The following is a 14,444-nucleotide window of genomic DNA, read 5'->3' on the forward strand; positions in this document are numbered from 1 at the left end:
AGCGCGGCTGTGCCCTTGCCAGGGAGGCCACTGCCCAGCCAGTCCTGCTGTCACCCTTGGCTCCCTTACTGCCATGGGGCAGCTGGCCTGTGCTGCTTCCAGACAGTGGGTGGGAAAGTCTGAAAGATTTTCAGGACCTCTGTCTTGTAAATATTTTTGAAATGTACAGCGTGCAAAGTTACTGATGATAGCAGGAAGAGATGCAGGTGAGTGGACAACTCAGTCATACAGACTTTCAGGAATAAGGCTGAGATTTCTCTCCTCAGCTTAGACAGTTATTTTAACCCAAAACAGAGGTTTATTGGAGGTAGCGAGAGAATGCGTGGCCAAAACAGTTTGACCAAAAAGCAGTATTGTCTAATAACTAGACGTACAATTGATGTGTACCTCAGAACAAGTTATTTTTGTCCTTAGAATTGTAGTTCCCCAGTAATTACGATACACAGACATAACCAATGCATCAATATTTAAGTAAGCCCTCTTCATCCATGAAAAATTGCACCTAAACAATTAAGTCAGCTTACAAAAAACCCTCAGATCAGGAAATGCCAGAACTGTGTTTGAATAAACTGATTTTATCCACTCAGTGATTACACAGAAATACTCCTAAGCAAACTCTGTTTCATGCATGCCATATCTGAATGTTAAAGAATATCTAATTTCTACAGAAGTTAGAAAATATAGGTTTATCATTTTTATATATACACACATATACAAGTGTACGCACACACATGTACGTATTTTGTTTGGAGTCTGCCATGTTTGTATCCATATATATATATTTACACACACGTGTTCGTATATATAGACACAAACACTTTGAACATCAAACAAAATATTAGCAGTGGCATTAAATTGCTTTAGTCTTTAAGCCTCCTATTTGTAGGAGTATTCTGTTCATAAAATTGTTTTAATGATTCTATTAATAGGATGCTTACAGGATTTTTTTTTTTTAAATGACAATTTTATCCTTTCTTATTTCAGCAGAATTTAAGCAGGTTATTGTGGTTCTTGTATAATGGTTGATTAATTAGGAAAAGACTGCTCTTTTACCTTATGGTGTTCTGGGCTGATGAATCCTCAGTTCCTTTATATCCACCTCTTTTGATACCAGTACCAGGTGAATTATTCGCACTCATACATTTTTCTTCTTCCATTACAAGATCACGAAATGACTTTGGCAAAGCAGAATGTAATGAAGATGACCTAAAAAAAAACAAACCCAACAACTCATTGTATACTTGCACTTTCCAACACTCCATATTGTTCTACAATTCTGATAGCAAAGGGGGCCTTTTCAGTTACTAAAAATACAGTATTACTTGGCTTTTGTATCTCACCATTATGACTGCTGGACCCCATTCACTAAAATAAGTCACTTTGGGTCAAACAGGTAAACATCAGAAAATAAATACCTACGAGAACAGAACAAGCCAGTAGTATGGAAATTTCATTAGAAAGAAAACAAAACCAAAACCACGAAAACCCAAAAAAACACCCCTCCATCTATTCCCCCCAACTCATCCTCTTAAAAAAAGCGGTTTTATTTTCAAATACACCTTGTCTTAGAGAAGCTGTACCTTTTCTAACATTATTATTCCTTGAAAAGTATTCTCATAAATCACATAATGCCCTAATACTTTTGTTCTAATACTGTTCGTTTACCACCACGAAAGTCAAGTATAGGTGATCTTTCCCCAAGATATTGAATGAGTTACCCATACCTGCTGCAGGTTCTATAAATCACTTAATCCACAATAAAATTCATAAAACTGATATGCTTCCTTTTCTTTTACTTGCCCAAGTATCATGTGCACTGTTACTGAGCTAAAGACTGCATATTATCTTTCAAAAATAAATCAGTATGAAAATACAGCAATTTAGCATCATAGCTATACTGAACACTTTCTCATTCAAAAGCCTTCTCATTTACAGAATTCAAGGCAGTTACCATTAGTCTTTCCCTTACCTATCAAGATTTTGGAATTAATTCTTCATACATCTGCTTACATTTAACTTTACTCAGCATAGTAGTCCCACACATTGTCAAATATACAAAATACATATTGGAAGAATAGCTCTGCTCATTATCTACGCAAAGAAATAAGAGATCAATTACAAGCACTACTGAAGTAAAACAAGCTTTCTATACAATCCTAATTGTTTGTGCAGCTACCATAAGAGGGGAAGCATTTGAAGCCAAAGACTGAAACTACATCTATGTGGTATACAATTTAAGATAACAAACATGAGGGAATTTAAACATTGCAACATTGTATCTGAAATCTTACAACAAAAGCATCTGAAAGTTATATATGACACCTGAACGCCATGCTAAACCACGTGGGCTTAAGTTCTGGGGGCTTTTTTGTTGGTGTTTTTTTCAATGCTGTATGAGCAGCACAGGAGGCATAGAAAGTAGAATGGGAACCTCCAGATGCAGGGGCTCAGAGTCATTTTGCACATCTTCTATTCCTACTACCAGCTGGCAGACAGGAGTCCAGGCAACTGTTTGAGTAGAACTTCCCTAAGCTTATTACATCAGGTAGGCAAATGATTCCCTTAGGATTTGCTGTCACAGAAGCTCCTTCTGCTACTAACAATTTAAGTAGCCTACCCATTTTAATGAAAATTCTGTACTGCAATCAGATCCACTTGCAACACAGCACCAAAAAACCCCCCCAAACAACCCCCCCAAAAACACTCAACCCTGCGTCATTTTCACCTTGTGAACCTCCAAAACAATTACTGGTGGCTTAAAATGGTTTGGCTTAAAATGGTACAAATTTTCCTAACAATAACAACTCTAAGTTTCAGCTTGTCTTGCCTGATACGCTGTCATTTCTATCTAATTTGTAGCATCAGAAGAACTAATTTATACATCTTTTTTAAAAAAGTGGAATATGACCAAGTTTCTCTAAGCTGTAACTGCAAGACATCAAAGCATGAAGTTCCAAAACAGCTGTTGATGTTTCAATATAAGCTGGAATACTGACAAACTGACAAGCTGGCCATTAAAATACACAATTGTTAATTCTCAAGAGAGACTTCAAATTTAATTATGCCTCCACTCTTGAAAAGCCATAGGCTTTCCTGAACTTAAAGTAAAAATAAAACAAATAACCAACACCCTCCTCCCTCAATCAAAGTAGATTTGGAGAACTAATAAAGTTAACACCTAGCTTCTTGCATGACATACTTTCAAAATATTACTACTATGATTTCCACACCACCCCTCCCTTCTAATTGCCACTTTTCTTCAAAGGAGGAAACATAGGTTCAGTCCCCCACAAACTATGAAACTGGAGGTTTCTTTTGGTGGAAAAGGTAGGATATTGTGTATGACAGACTCTGTCTTTCAGTCAACCAAAAAAGAGCCGGAAGGTCCCACACCCTTCTGGCAAGTGTGCTCACTGCACATCCAAGATGAATATCTTATTTCATGGGAACTGAAGTTCTATGGCTTTGACTATATTGCACGCGTGGAAAGCTCGATCTATTGCCAAATACACTCCGATAGTCCATCGTGAATTTACAGACTACAACTTTGCAAATATAATATTAGAGCAGATGAGTAACACCATTCTACCTTACATACAAAAATTCTTTGAACAACTAGCAGGGACAATCAAATAATTGATGGCTTGCCTAAAGCAGCTTAAAGTTTATTCAACAAATACTCCCTTCCAGCAGCTAGGCAAAATTTTAAATATGCATATACCTCCCACTGGTTCTTTGCTTGAACTCTTGAGCTACCAGCATTTTCCAGAACAGCAGCCAGAGGAACGCACAGAATCATGCATGGTGACCACATGAGCGTTAGACTGGATTCCATCCTCCTGAAGTACACCCTGGCCTTTCCACTTAAGATGGTTTGTGCAACACAGTACAACCCAGCTACTTTCAAAACCTGTTTAATCAGAACCTTAAGAGCACAATATATTTTCTGGAAACAGTTATCCAAGCATATTCAAAAATCAGTCCATACTTGCTTTTTAAATGCGAGGAACAGTACATAGGCAGTTGGTAGTTTAAAATTAAATAACACCCAAGAGGTAAGGAATTATCTATCAAACAGCAAATTAATAGCATGAATAGTTGAACTATTCAGAAGTCAGAACAAGGAAGTCATGCCCTATACTTTTATATGCCTTTTATGAGAGCTTCTCCTGATACCTTATTTCCTATGTTAAGAAGTAAATCGTTTAACTAGAGGCATCTAGCTCATGTGCTTAGGTCAATCAGTACAAATACTTCTGAAGAGTCATTTATCTTACACTGACAAATAAGACTTCAGCAACAAAACAAAACAAAACAAAACAAAAACTTCTGAAGAAGCCCAGATAATTAGATAAGCTATGCAATGTCCTTCAAAACCTACTTCAAGCTTTGTTGTATCTAAAAGTTGTGTATGAAAGGGAGAAGGGAAAGACCAGGCTGGAGAAAGACACACTATACAAACATCGTCCTGCAAAGGAGTTCTCATAGCCCCTTCCCTTGATACCCAAAGTCTGTCAGAGACAAGTAAATAAAATTTCAGCTTGAAAATGGCTAGTAAAACAAAAAAGGAAGTTAACAGATGATATTTAAGATGACTGGTTGAAAATACCCACAAAATGCCTACACCAGTGATCCCTAACATCAGCCCAAGCCACAGCATAGCAGGTCTGGGGAAACTCCTTTGAAGACTCCAGAAAAGACCCACCTGTGACCACTGATCACAGAAAGGCCCCTGACTTTGCTGGGTGCCTGAGGAAAAGGATTGACTCATGCAGGCCCCAGTTCACTTCATTAGTGGCCCCCCTGGCCAGCTGCAGCCGTCCTCCCGCATCAGCACAGACACCCATGGACTTCAGGTAGTGCACAAAAGCGCGGCTTCCCTGGTGCTGCCACGCTGGGTCACTGACAGGTAGAAAGGTGGTGAGTTTGTAACAATGTGTAAATTAGTGTGTGAATGAGCCCGTGCAAGTTGTGTAAGACTCTGTACATCGTCATTATAGATGGTAGGTTACATATTGTTTATGCATAATTATAACAGTAGTAAGATTAAAAATAGTAAATGGAATATTTTTTAATGTAATAAAAGGATAGCACGACTCAGCATTTCCTGTGTTGGTCACCATCTGATTCAACCATCAGTCTCTCCTAGCAAATTTTAAGCCTCAGAGCTATAACTGCCCTGTGGCACCTCCAGCAGCTAAGCCAAATAACTTGCTTGACCTGTGTAAAGCAGGTAGCATGGTCTTTGGAGCATTTGAGAGGATCAGTGTTAAGGATTCTGAAACTCATCCACTCATTGGAATTCAAAAGATAAATCTTGCAAACTTTGTCCTATTGTGAAGATCTCAATTAAAGTTCAGAAGTCAGGTAGAGTTTGAATCCTTAGGTGCAAAGCAACTCATTCTATTTTCTCTTTAAGACAAAATTGTGGGCTTTGCCCAATGTTTTATCAGAATAACTTTTGGGAGCTGGGGGGGGAGTAAATGAGACCCTAAATTTTGGTATTAGGAGTACATGGTTGAAAACAAATACAGATGACAGATATCTAAGTCCTCCTTGTATAAATCAAAACAAAATAATTCAAACTTTTCTTAGATTCACTTGAAACATTACATGTTGGGTATTTTTAAAACCAAAACATCTTAGGCAGTTCATTTTTGTAAATAACTACTGTAGTAACATACCTCTATAGCTTGTAAGTTGGGCACTAGAAATACATGGCATATAACTATTTTTTTTTTTTAGTTAGTTATAATCAACCCATAATATACAGATGCCTACAGAGAAGATTTCTTGTTCCTACTTTCACTGACCCTCAGAGGAATCACAGTCATCACTGTCAGAATCACTACTTGAAGGACGTGTCATGCCACACTACCTCAAATTGACCAAAAGACTGCCCATTTCAGATCAGACTGACGTGATCCTTGACAGGCCCTGTAGAATACTAAAGCCCTTTAACCATATAGCTGATTGTACTGCATGGTGTCCGCTAGAGAAGCAAAGCTTGTTCTGGTGTCATAACTGGAAGTAGAATACCATTTTAGAATCAATTATTATCTGATTTATAATGCACTGGGATGATTACAACATACTCTCACAGTTTTTCCCCATATGTTACTGATAAATATTTTAAACACCAGCTCTATTTTACCATTGTTATGTTCTGGGATATTACTGTTATTACTATGGTCTTAGTAAGATAATAGCATATGAACAGACCTATGCGGAATCTCAAATCTAAAGGCACTTCAAATTCAAGGTGCTGATCATAATAGCATCCATCCAAAAAAGAAAGACGTAACAGATAAATGAAATGGAGCAGAGAAGCAAGCAATTCTAGATATTACCCTAAACCTTTTGACACAGAAAGCCTCTCAGGAAGCAACTAGTGCAAGGAAGCAGCCTACCTTTTCCTCAGTCAGCTAGCAATGCGATTTTTTTTCTCTCTATACACTCATCAAATAGCTAACAGGCTACATGTCTATTTTGAACCTGCAGGAGCATAGCACAAAGGCAAAGGTTCCAGCAGATGCTTACTACTCTTACTTCTGAAAGGAGCAACAAATTTATGTAAAGGATCAAAGGAAACAGAGTCAAAAGACAGAAGAGGGAGACGGCTCTAATTGTGGAAAATAGACCTACGCTTTGAAAGGCAGACTCCTATTTTACTTTGAAATCTATTCAATGAAAAAGGAAAACTACTGCAATAGCATTTAAAACAGCTAAATTGTATAAAAAAAGATTTCATTTAAAATAGGGTGACTGTGGTGGGTATGCAGCAAGCTTTGTTCCCACCGAGGCACAAACAGGTAAGCTCCAGAGAGAGAAGACTGACTCACAATTCTTCTAGGGTACCAGTACAGAAGCAAGCTGCAATAAAAGTCTAGACCTTCTTGAACAGGGAAAGGGGGAGAACTGCCCAACATTTACCTCAAGTTAAGGGCATGCACGTAGGTATTTATTCTGTAGTAATTAAACATATTAAATTTACATAGGTTGCAAATTTTACAGTTACGCCTTTATGCTTTAATCCAATACCAACTGCAAATGTGAAGAACAAAGCATGACTTGGGTTAGCACCTCACTACATTCATTGTTGTAAACCTAGTTCATTGAACAAACAATAAACCATTTTTTTCTATTTGATACAGTGATATTAACTGGAACATTTAAATTGTGTGTAATCAGCAGTAAAAGACATTTTAAACGCATTATGCATCCTTCCACCATAAGAATTGTTAACAGCATCTGTCACTCCCTCCAGCTCCTAGCCACCTAGACAACTTTATTATCTATAATTTTGGTCTATTTTTGCTCTACTCCAAAGTCATTCTAGCCCCTTCCCCCAGGAAGGCTAACATTTTTCTTTAAGTTTTTGACAGAGAAAAAACAGCATTTATAATGGTTTTCAGTAATTTCTTCCTGACTAAGTTTCAGAGCTTGTGCTCAACCTTCTTCTTCTTCTATGCTTCACTTTGATACCATCTGCAAATACCACATCACACACATGCAAGAACCAGATGGATGCTGTCTTCTGACTCACTACAGCAAAATTTCAAAGAACTCTTAAACTGCAACCACTGCACTTCCCTGCCCCCTTTGAATTTCTAGATTACTACCAAATGTAGATACAAATAGTTCAATGCCAGTCTTTTTAATGAACAGAACCTAGGCCATTTTTATTTAAGAAACTGCTTCTAAGAGACTATTCAATGTAAAAATCCCCCAAAGAAAAAGAAGTGGTATCTGATTTGTAACATACCATGCATTCCCTAGTTTTGCAACTTTCATAGGTGGGGCTGGTGTGGTTATTAGTGTAGTAGGCTCCATGCTGCTAGTTACTGATCCATTATCTTTTGCTGCCAGGGCAATCATTTTCCTTTGCTTCTGAGAAAGCCTGATTCCATGAGACGTTATTCTGCTGTGAATTGATATTACAAAGAGAGAAGATGTAAGATCAGCGTCCTCTGAGATGACTCACCTTTAATCTTGCAAATTAAACTGAGCCATACTTCTTTCCTAGATTAAAATACTTTGTCTAGAGTGCCAAAAGAGGAGTATAGCTGGGGGGAAAGGGGTTGGACGGCTGGGGAGCAAAAGGAGGATCAATGAATATCAAAGGTGACAGAAAGAAAAATCATCATAAAAGTATTCTTCACAGAGATGTCTATAAATGAAAACATGCAGAGTAGGAATCAAGTCTCCAAAACCAATGGAGTAGAACCAGATGAAAACTATTTTCTAATTTTGCTATTTTTTAGAGACTGTCAGCAGCTTAGCTCCCTTAAACCAAAAATATTAATGCATAAGAAGTGTATTCAATATAATATAGCCATTTTTTCTATTTGTAATGATACGGTTTTTAAGTTATTTGGATTCTTCAGTCTTGGCTGTTATGTTCACAGCTTCTGAATCTACTTAGCCAGCAACTGTCTACTAGACTCCAGGACTACTGTCCGAGCTCTCCTTTACAAGAATGCTACACTTCAAAGGTCATGAAAGCCACCTCCAGTTCTCTTCCACATGTCACCACTTCAGAAACACTAGGTTTAATCCACTGCCTCCTGAAAATGTACATCACTCTCCCTGTGTCTTTGAGATGCTTCTGCAAGCAAGAACCACCCTTGCATCTTACTGAGGAAGAATTGTCACTATCAACCCACGGGTGCTGGGGGAGGTCAGACAAGAAACAAACTTCAGGATCAATTACAGCAGTAGTCCACAAGTAATTTCCAAAGTGCTAGGGACAAGACTTAATTCTTTTTGGTTGGAAATTAGAAAGCTCAGCATAGCAGGCCACTCTGATTTAAGATACTAGTTTACTAGCTCTTTCTTTCAAATTTCAACAGCTAAGATATGTTTTTGCAGTAGTTGACCAAACAAGATTACAGTAAAATAAAGGGATAAATTTTGTACGCTCACAGAAAAACACCATAATGAGCTGAAGTAAACAAAGTCGTTCAAAAACAAATAGGACAACTTTTCTCCTGGTTGTTTTAAACTCTGAGCTGCCTGAACCACTAAGTAAATTCATAATAGGCTGGTCTATCACACTTTTCTTTTATAGATCTTGGTTTTTTACCAACCCTGAATTTGCCTTTGGCATGGTTCCACATTTCTGCATACTTTCTTCAATTTCCATGATGGTTCTTAGATCCATAGCAGGAGGGCTGGCAGGGCTAAATGAAAAATAAAAAGTTACCTTACAAGACATTCATTTTTACTTACATTCCACAGTTCCAGCCTTCACTGAAATCCTCTAAATCATACATAAGATTGGTAAACGGATGTATAATTTATGTCTGTTTCCTCAATTATGGCAAACCTCAAATAGAATGTTTCTGACAAAACTTTTATAAATATATACATATTTAAGAGCACACTATAAAAATACTTTCAAGACTCATTATACTATGAAACAAAAAGATGTGAACTATGATTACTTTAAAAAAATTAGATACCTAAATCCAGCATACTTATTTAGTAGTCAGCTGCTCATGCTAAGTATTAGAGAAACATTGCTCACAGCTCTTTCATGAAGGTTGAAGTAGATCTTTCTTCAAAGAACAGGATTAAAACTATTTCACATGGCAGAACACTCTGCAAAGTTAGAGCTCTATACAAACACCAGTAATGTTCTCAAACTTTAGGAATCAGGGTTTTTTTCATAAATAACCTAATTTTAAACTTCCACAGAAATGAACATGAATTTAATCCAGACACTTCCAAGCTTTACATAAAACTATAAATTAAAACCTGTGTACTTTAAGGCATTTGTAAACTAAGCTGTGTTACAACTAGATTCAAGGACAGGTTTTGAAATAAAACATAAGCAGCACTCCCTCTCTCTCCCTACATAAACCCAACTGCCAGAGACTAACTAGTGAATTAACCACTGGGAGGTCACACCCAACCCTGTTGTCACTGCTCCTCCACAGTAGTTCAACCAATACTAGAAAAAGTGAAGAAAGAGTACCAGGTAGACCCATAAAAGCACAGTGACATTACAACAAAGACCTATGGTTTTATTTGTTCCCTTTCCATGCAATCCTCTAAACTGCATTTGAAAAGAGCTCTAAGACAGCAGATGAAGGTGGAGCTTCTTCCAACCAGTCTAAAGACCAAAGAGTTGGTTGTGGGATGTGTTACCCTCTCTGCGTAGACTAGGTTTACAAAATACATAGTGAGACAAAATACAGATCCCTAATGGACACTGTTCACCAAACAACAGACTTCGGAGCTGCAACTTTTAATTTCTACAGCTGTATCACCCCTAGTAACAAAGCCAGTCACAGCCACAAACCAACAGAGCCTGGGAAAACTGGGAAATTATTGCTGTATGATTTCCCTAAAACCTATTAAACCTTTATTGACAACTGTCAGAGACAGGACACCAGGTAAGACAGAATGTCAATCTATCACAGTACTACTCCTTTTTCACATGCAGATACTGCTACAGATAAATTTAATGATCAATTTTTTTATTAGCTCTATCAGTTACACCTATGGTGTTGATTTTCACAGACTGTTTAAGTCTAAAGGCATGCCTTAAAAATGTCAAAGTACAATAGAGCTTCCAATGGCTTCAAGCATGGTCTCGTTCTACAAAAAACTGCGAAGTATTCTACAAAGTGTTAATCAAGCAGGCCTGCTAAAAAAAAAAAAAAAAAAAAAAAAAAATTAGAAGTCCAGACTGGTAGCACTAAAAAAAAAAAAAAAGAAGTATCTAGCAATTGTCTTTCTCAAAGAATAATTAAAAAATGTACCATTTTTATTAAATTACCAAAATCTTTACTTCATGTGTTAAATAACGTATGATCCTTTTGAAGAGCAGATAGCTTTTTAGTCTGAATAGAATATTATTAGCATTCACTACCAAGTGTGGAACAGTGATTGTAAGTTAGGTAGGCGCCACAACTATTACTCTACCTGAAACTGGTTGCTACCCAATTGGGAGAGCTTGTAGAATTATTTTTGGCACTGGGAATGGACTGTGGAACAGACTGTGTCAATGCTGATGATCCCTTGTATGACTTCATCTCCTTGTTAGGTTGAGAGGGTTTCATACCCTGACTGCATGCTTTGTCCTTCATCTAAAAAAAGACAGAAAAATATGGAATAAATATTCTCACATTTTTTTCATTTAGCAAAAAGAGTGATGCTACAAACTTGAATGACATGTAAGTGAAAAGATTTTAAAGGATACCTCAAAAATATCAATAACACAGTGAATCCCTGATCAGTCTGCTATTTGTACCTTTTTTGTTTTTTGTAATTTCCCCCCCCCCTTGCTTCACATTTCACTTCTAAAGCTTTAACACTTAAAATAGGTACAATTCTCTCAAACTTATTTCTCTTTGCCAGTTATGCCTCAGTTATCCTAGACCATACTTCTGTCCAACTACAGTAGTTGAAGACCAGCAGGATTTTCCTGGAGTTTTTGCCTTCTGTTTTTGTTTTTTTGGCTTCTGAACTTCAGATGTGCTTTGCATTTTAAATGAAGTAGATAAAGACTTTACATAATTGCTCTTTTGGTTTGAAATTTTCTGAACACTACAGCATAAAGAAATTCTTATTACGGTACTACGTGAATAAATTACCCTTAGAAGGCTTAGTAAGAAATACTTATTTATATTTGCTTTATCAGACAAACAGTAACTACTTGAAGTTGTCTACTCCATTTTAAGGACAACAGCTTCTCAGAAACACTCCAAAATATAAACTTTGCTTTTGATGGCCTAGATAAACACAAACAACTAAATTGTTATGAACAAAGAAATGCAACCTCAGTCCTCTCTGGATGAAATCCTTTTGTGAAGTCAGGGGACTGCAAGTCTCTGGGGCTACCCACTCCTGCGTAACTACCTTCAGAGTCAGACGTTAACACTTCTGGAAGTGATTCTACAGAGTTAGTTTTATCCAGTTTTACTGAGCCTAAGAAATGAGAGTAAAAATATTAAATCATGAGAACCAAACTAAACAATGCTTAAAAAACCCCCAAACAACCAAAAAAACCCCAAAATCATTCACTTTATATGTTGCATACAAAATAACCAGAAGTTTACCTAGTCCGGTATACTAGACTGTAATAAGTATAAGCAAGTTTAAGACTATTTTAAATATATTTTCAGAATAAGATTATGCCCAGTTTTCTTTCTCTTTCTCACAATACAGTTTCAGGAACTAACACTGACAGTTTTCTGTTGAAAATGAATGCTTCTACATCTTTTCAATAAACAGTGACTGATTTATTTATATTCCAGGAAAAAAAACCCAAACCAAAAACCACATTAACAGAAATGTTCCACTTACTAAAACCACATGGGAAAGTGTCCATTAACTTTATTTGATAAAATAGATGTTTTTACAGAATCTGAACTTCGGGCACAAGCTCAATATGACAAACACCCTTTCAAACAAAACTTAATCTTAAGAATTCACTATTCAAATTCTACTATTTCTTTTCTAGTGAACACCATAATCTTTGCAAGATTTCCTTATTGAAGTACGGAAATCGTATTGCATGTTAAACTTTATGTTCTGTTTCTATACCTAAAAGGAACCATTGTCCCACTGACCTGTAGAGGGTGGACTCTGAATAATGTCTGATAGATTATATCCTCCAGAGCTGTCGGACCGTTTTCGTGGCTTCTTTTTTGCTTTAGTTTTTGCTCTTTTGAAAAGGGCTTCCCTATTAAAGACAAACAAACAAACAATCCGAAGATGGATTAAAGCCAAAGAAATTGAGCCTCAGAACCATCAGTGTCAATTTCAAGTTCTTCAGTCAGCAGCAGCGGTTATACTTCAAGTAGTAATACCTTGTCCCACCAGCTGTCACTAGCTGCTTGTTCCTGCTCTGCTTATGCACTGGCACAACTATTCAGTAAATTATTCGCAGGGGGGGGTGTGTGTGTGTGCAGAAATCCAGGAGGAAGAGAAAAAAATTCTTTCCAATCTAGACCTAGTCTCAGGTCTAGTACACTGCACAAAGACTTCTGCTGAGACAGAGGAAGATACAGCAGCTGCATAGGCTGGCACTGCCACCTAGGTCAGGTTAAACCTGCTACACACGGCTGCAGCTCACAGCAAGCAAACTACATCCAAGTCTGCACTTTCTTCTGTCTTGATTTCTCCTAAATTAGTGAAGTTTAATAAACTCCACAGTTGGTCTCATTTTTCCCCAACACAAATATTGCCTCCAAGATGATACTACTGCTACAATAAAGCAGGTATATGGTCATGTTACGAAAATGTCACGTATTCATATATATTATCCGCCTTCCAATACCTAAAGCGGGCCTACAGGAAAGCTGGAGGAGGACTGTTTATCAGGGAGTGTAGTGATGGGACAAAGGGTAATGGTTTTAAACTAAAAGAGGATAGATTTAAATTAGATACTAGGAAGAAACTCTTCACTATGAGGGTGGTGAGGCACTGGAACAGGTTGCCCAGAGAGGCTGTGGATGCCCCACCCCTGGAAGTGTTTAAGGCCAGGTTGGATGGGGCTTTGGGCAACCTGGTCTAGTGGAGGGTGTCCCTGCCCATGGCAGGGGGGTTGGAACTAGATGATCTTTGAGGTCCCTTCCATCCCAACCCATTCTATGATTCTATGATATTGGGAAGAGTGGAATCAAATAAGAGGTATCTTTCATTTTAATAAAACTACTAGAAATTCAGAATTATTTGTATCACAGCTACATTTACCCTATTTCAAAAAAAGTTTCTTGTGGAAGAACTATATACATACATAGTCATTCCTGCATCAATACTGTAACCTTACAATGTTTGGGAGTTCTTTTAATCCTTGGAGTGCCCTGTGCCCTAAAGGCTATCATCTAGCCTTTAAAAACACTGAAAGGTTTGAACTCTAATACAAAACAGCCTCTCAGTTCCCTTGATCTACTAGTCCTTATCTGTACTAATTCATTTAGCGTAACTTTTCTTGACACAAGTGGTCAGAACAGTGCACAATACCGCAGGTGAGGTCTTATCTGCACAGTGACATTGTATTTCACTATCCATGTTAGAAGCATGTTACCAAGTCATCCTATCAACTTAACTTTTCCTAGTTGTGATGTCATAGTCAATATCTCCAGTTTAAAAACTGTACCAAAAAAAGCAGTTGTAATTTCATTATTCGCTTGTCAGAGAAAAGCAGCATATTAAGTTAGTCCTACAGATTCTATTGCTCTCACCTCTATGTCTTCTGAACAATGTTCAAAGACAGAATAAACAGAAGTCCACAAAACCACCAAGGCCAAACTACCTGATCTACAGTTGTTTGGATCACATTTTCTAACACTTCTTAAAACACAGGTTGCTTGTTTTGCTATTCTACATCCAGACAGAATCCACTTTAAACTAACAGATTAAAAACTCATGCTACAAAACTTCCTATTTCATATGAAATGTCTGTTAATATTAAGAAGTCTAAATTATCA

General features: G+C 37.3%; 1 protein-coding gene across 9 annotated transcripts in view; it reads right to left on the bottom strand.

The window, feature by feature from the left end:
- Nucleotides 1-14,444, bottom strand: part of IBTK (inhibitor of Bruton tyrosine kinase) — a 62,140-nt gene that overhangs the window by 11,614 nt on the left and 36,082 nt on the right. For 6 of the 9 annotated variants that reach the window (XM_054820698.1, XM_054820696.1, XM_054820697.1 and 3 more), the window contains 6 exons: nucleotides 12,582-12,694; nucleotides 11,789-11,937; nucleotides 10,933-11,096; nucleotides 9,090-9,182; nucleotides 7,766-7,924; nucleotides 1,054-1,206 (listed from right to left, as the gene is read on the bottom strand). In XM_054820698.1, the coding sequence (XP_054676673.1) occupies nucleotides 1,054-1,206; nucleotides 7,766-7,924; nucleotides 9,090-9,182; nucleotides 10,933-11,096; nucleotides 11,789-11,937; nucleotides 12,582-12,694 (831 nt within the window). The remainder of the gene's footprint in view (nucleotides 1-1,053; nucleotides 1,207-7,765; nucleotides 7,925-9,089; nucleotides 9,183-10,932; nucleotides 11,097-11,788; nucleotides 11,938-12,581; nucleotides 12,695-14,444) is intronic. The other 3 variants (XM_054820699.1, XM_054820694.1, XM_054820692.1) reach the window with 1 other exon arrangement.

The sequence above is a fragment of the Grus americana genome, chromosome 3, assembly GCF_028858705.1.
Source record: "Grus americana isolate bGruAme1 chromosome 3, bGruAme1.mat, whole genome shotgun sequence".
In the NCBI taxonomy this organism is placed as follows: Eukaryota; Metazoa; Chordata; class Aves; order Gruiformes; family Gruidae; genus Grus; species Grus americana.